Raw genomic sequence first — 4728 nt, 5'->3', positions numbered from 1 at the left:
GTGGCTATGTAAAAACATAATTATTGTTAAAAAAAAATGTAGAAGTGTATATTTCAACTGATTATCTTTAACATTGGACAGAATATCGGGCTCATACTATGATTACATCATTAACTATTTTGAAATGGTTATTTATAATATTTTGTAAGGATTGAGTTTAGATAATTTATTCTTTGTCCAATTTACTTTTATTAGGCAAGTCTTGCTGAAATCCACAGCAATATGTGGGTAAGAAATGGTCTACAAATCAAAGGACAAGCCATGACCTATGTCCAGTCTCATTTTTGTAATTCCATGATTGATCCTGACATTTACCTGTTACAGGTAAGCCAACTAGATAATGCAGATATACTTTAGAAGTGTCTCATTTGTACCCAAGGGATTTTAATTTATAGAGGTGACTGAGTGATGACATGGAGAGACCGATGCCACTGAAAGAATAATTTATTACTTACATTTCCCAGGAGAAGAGGCATACCACCCAACACAAGACTACAAGGAAAGCACCAGGTTTTGGTCAAGAGGCAGAAAGGAGTGAGGGGAGAGCCTAGGCAAGAGCCTTTATTGGGGTTTCTACGGGAAAAGTAAGGCAAGGCAGGATTGGCTAGTTCGAATAATTCCAGCAGGCTTTGAGGCATAGGGGCTGAACTTGACTCTGTGGTACCTGGCCCTGGATTGATTTAGAGCAGGGGAAATACTGGGTTGATGTATGAGAGTTAGATAAAGACAATGATTGGCTTTCATGATGGGCATGTTCCCAAGTAAGTTGTTTATTATGTTTAGGAATTAGCTGGCTCTGGGAGGGAGTATCTGTCTTCAGGTCTGTAAGGCCCCTCAAGGTGTCAAAACATTATAACATACAGAAAATAAAAATCATGGCCAGGCGTGTTGGCTCACGCCTGTAATCCCAGCACTTTGGGAGACCAAGGCAGGCAGATCACTTGAGGCCAGGAGTTTGAGACCAGCCTTGCCAACAGGTTGAAACCCTGTCTGTACTAAAAACACAAAAATTAGGCAGCTGTGGTGGCACACGCCTGTAATCCCAGTTACTTGGGAGACTGAGGGCTGAGAATAGCTTGAGTCTGGGAGGCAGAGGTGGAGGTTGCAGTGAGCTGAGATTGCACCAGCTTGGGTGACAGGGTAAGACTCTCTCAAAAAACAAAACAAAACAAACAACAAAAAGTATAGAAAAACATGATTAATAGAAGAAGGAAAACTGAATATTGAGAAATAAAACATTTTGTTTTCTTTTAAAGGTTTGTGCTTCTAGACTTGACCCAGATTATTTTATTTCATCCGTCTTTGAAAGGTAGGCATAATTTTATTAAGACAGATATTAGGAAGTGTCCAGTTAATTTTGTTTTAATTTATAAAAATATGTTTCAAATATTTCTTCTTGTAGATTTAAGGTAGTGGATTTGTTGACAATGGCATCACAACATCAAAATACAGTACTTGATGCAGAGCATGAGAGGTCGATGTTAGAAGGCGCTCTTACATTTCTTGTGATTCTTTTGAGTCTTCGTTTACATTTAGGTAAAACTCACTGATACTAATACTTAGGTATTAACTGTTTTCCTCCCTTTCTCCCCATCCCTGTAGTAGAACTGGCTTAGGGAAAAAAGGAAAGGATGTAGATAAATTTAAAGAATGTTTCAAACTCTTGTATGTTGTACTATAGGTATACCTTTTAGAATATCCTTAAAATATCCTTTGCTTAAGGGAACTGTAAATAGCAGTTAAACTGCAGTTATGTGTGGAGCATTGCTTCTTTACTCTTTAATTTGAAACATCCTGTATTTGGTAAAACAGCTTAATGAAAAATGTGGTAATTTTTTTCTTTATAATTTATGTATACTCAGATTTGTTAATTCTGTTTTTAATAATTTTAGGAATGTCTGATGATGAGATTCTCAGGGCGGAGATGGTAGCCCAGCTGTGTATGAATGACAGGACACACAGTTCATTGCTGGACCTCATATCCTTTTAAAATTTTAGTTTCTGTTAGTTGCAGGATCTAAAATAAGTAATTTTTATGATTAATGGTTTATCAATTTTTTGATTAATTGTTTTTCAAAGTTGAAAAATAACAGAAAAAGAAGAATGCCAGTTGTTTGCTCAAGTGTGTATTCAGTGCTGGTGACTGTTTTTTTTTTTTTTTTACCTCCTATTATTACCTCTTGGGGAACTCTTCTTGGACTTTAGAGTAGATTTCAGGACAGATTGATGGCTTTGGCCACCCCAGCATTTAACCTTCTAGGACAACATTACTGAAGGTTTTGTAAAAGGCAGCTAGGTCTATTTTGTCTGTGTAGCCAGGATGCAATTCATGGTGAACAGTTAAAGGTACACCTTAAGATTATTATTACCAGGATTTTAAACATTTTGAGGGTTTTTCTGTAGAATTTGGTCTTAAAGCATTTTTGTTTGTAGATTATTGTTTACAAACAGGGAACCTGTGGTTCTTTGTATATGACTGAACATACAATGAGTATCTGATTATCTTTTTAAGTTAATGTTAATAAAATTTTACACAAGATTATCAAGTAATTTTGTGATAAAAATTCTGGCTAAATTTAGTATTTGTATATCTTATGACTATGTTTGGAAGAATTGGCTAAAATTTTTGTTTTGTGAAATAAGTCCTATTAGAATGCCTATTTGACAACCTTGATTTTTGTAAGCAGCATCAATTTGATATTGTCTGATGAGTTCCTTCAGTCATTATGAACTATGCATCAGTTTATTATAGAGTAAAAATGATCTCTGTATTTTGAATTTTAAAGATTTGTGTAATGTGAGGAGAGAATCTTTTTGGTTAGCCTCTTTGCTTAAATTTGCTTAGCATTTTTTTCTTTGGGGGTGAAATTTTGTGTTTTTTGGAAAAACAATCTTTGCTATAAAAATCTGCTAATTTTTCGCAAGTTCTTTCTGTTTTTTAAGGAAAAGTTATTTGCAAAATGATGAAAATGAAGACACATTTTTAGAAATTTTTCAGTCATTTTCTGAAATTTTTAAATTTATTTCGGGGAAAATATACCTGGGAACTACTACAGCATACAATTTATTAGTAGGCTCCTAGATTAAACATATTTTCAAAAATCACAATTAAAAAGTTATTATTGAACTGTTGTGTTATATAGCCCTCTTGTGGCCAGCTCTGTATATTACAGCCAATTACTATTTGCCTACTTCAGCAAAATGAGAAACTAGAGTACCTTGGAAAGGCTATAAATCTGGCTTTTTGTTGCTAATATTTTTTCTTGACATATATATCATATTCCAGAAAATCCTAATCCCAAAAGTGGCATTATTCCAGGCAGTTACAGCTTTGAATCAGTTTTATCAGCTGTAGCTGATTTTAAGGCTCCTGTTTTTGAACCTGGAGGTTCTATGCAACAAGGCATGTATACTCCCAAAGGTATGTTTATATACATAAATGAACTGTTTCAAATATCAGTTCTTGAATGGTGAATTCTTCTGTGTATTAAAAGAAAATGTTTACCTTTTGTTCATTCAAGCTTTGGTTTTCTTTTCTCCATTTTGTTATAAATGTATGTCTTTACTGGTAAACAGTGATACTGCTTTCAATTACTTAGAAATCTATAGCTTTATGTTACACTAAGACTTCTTAGATGACTCTGAGCTATAAAGGAAATTTATATTTGAACTCTAATTCATTTTTATAAGTGATCATAACTGTAAGTGAACCAGAAACTATAAAACAAAATGTATATTTAAAAATATTTTGAATGTATTTACTCTCCAAATTTGATTTTGAAACAGCAAAACAATCCTCATGACCCAAATTTTAACTTGAAATAGTTCAAACTAAGGTCTGTATAGGCTGGGCGTGGTGGCTTGTGCCTGTAATCCCAGCACTTTGGGAGGCCGAGGTGGGTGGATCACCTGAGGTCAGGAGTTCGACACCATCCTGGCCAACGTGATGAAACCCGTCTCTACTAAAAATACAAAAAAATTAGCCAGCCATGATGGCAGGTGCCTGTAATCCCAGCTACTCGGGAGGCTGAAGCAGGAGAATCACTTGAATCCAGGAGATGGAGGTTACAGTGAGCCGCTATTGCGGCTCTAACCTGGTCAACAAGAGTGAAACTCCATCTTAAAAAAAAAGTCCACATAGAATGCTGATAGCACTTACTTACATTTTGAACCTATGTTAAATGCACAGAACGTTTTCCTTAAGTGGATGGTTGGTTTTCTAAGGTTTCCCCCCCCCAGATTTACAGTTGACATGCTTGACAGGAGCCAGAGGTAAGTGAGGTTTTGATTTACACAGTCTTTTTTGTTTGACTTTCAGATTTTCACTTCTCTAAGTTAAAATTTTGAAGGAAGTAACAGTTACGTGCTTCTTGCCTCCCTCAACACATTGTCTAATGAAAAAACCAATGCCCATTTTGAAGTTGTAAATAATATGTACTGTGCTGTGTGTGTTTGGTAAAGCAGAACAGAAAAGCCTTATTTGGGATTTTTCAGGGAATTCACAAGGAGCAAGAAAATCCAGAGTCTCTGATTGGAAAGTATTCCATGAAAGAAAAGCACAGTATGTTTTTAGTGTAGAGGATATTTTGTGTGTAAAATTAGATGAATTTGGGAGTGGAGTGGTGCTGTGGTGTAGTGCAGGACTTATAAAAGTGTGATGTGAGGATTACATCTCTGTCAGACTCACTTGCGCTCCTCATTAAGAATGCAGGTTCCTGTGTCTCATCT

At 35.4% G+C, this 4728-nt stretch overlaps 1 protein-coding gene across 1 annotated transcript in view; it reads left to right on the top strand.

The window, feature by feature from the left end:
* UBR3 (ubiquitin protein ligase E3 component n-recognin 3 (putative)) overlaps nucleotides 1-4728 on the top strand; it is a 250132-nt gene that overhangs the window by 79247 nt on the left and 166157 nt on the right. Inside the window, exons 14-18 of the mRNA XM_011988165.1 lie at nucleotides 196-324; nucleotides 1257-1309; nucleotides 1403-1536; nucleotides 1893-1977; nucleotides 3279-3421. Coding sequence (XP_011843555.1) covers nucleotides 196-324; nucleotides 1257-1309; nucleotides 1403-1536; nucleotides 1893-1977; nucleotides 3279-3421 — 544 coding nt within the window. The remainder of the gene's footprint in view (nucleotides 1-195; nucleotides 325-1256; nucleotides 1310-1402; nucleotides 1537-1892; nucleotides 1978-3278; nucleotides 3422-4728) is intronic.

This window comes from Mandrillus leucophaeus, unplaced genomic scaffold (assembly GCF_000951045.1).
Source record: "Mandrillus leucophaeus isolate KB7577 unplaced genomic scaffold, Mleu.le_1.0 Scaffold324, whole genome shotgun sequence".
In the NCBI taxonomy this organism is placed as follows: domain Eukaryota; kingdom Metazoa; phylum Chordata; class Mammalia; order Primates; family Cercopithecidae; genus Mandrillus; species Mandrillus leucophaeus.
This window is presented reverse-complemented; position numbering and strand designations above follow the sequence as displayed.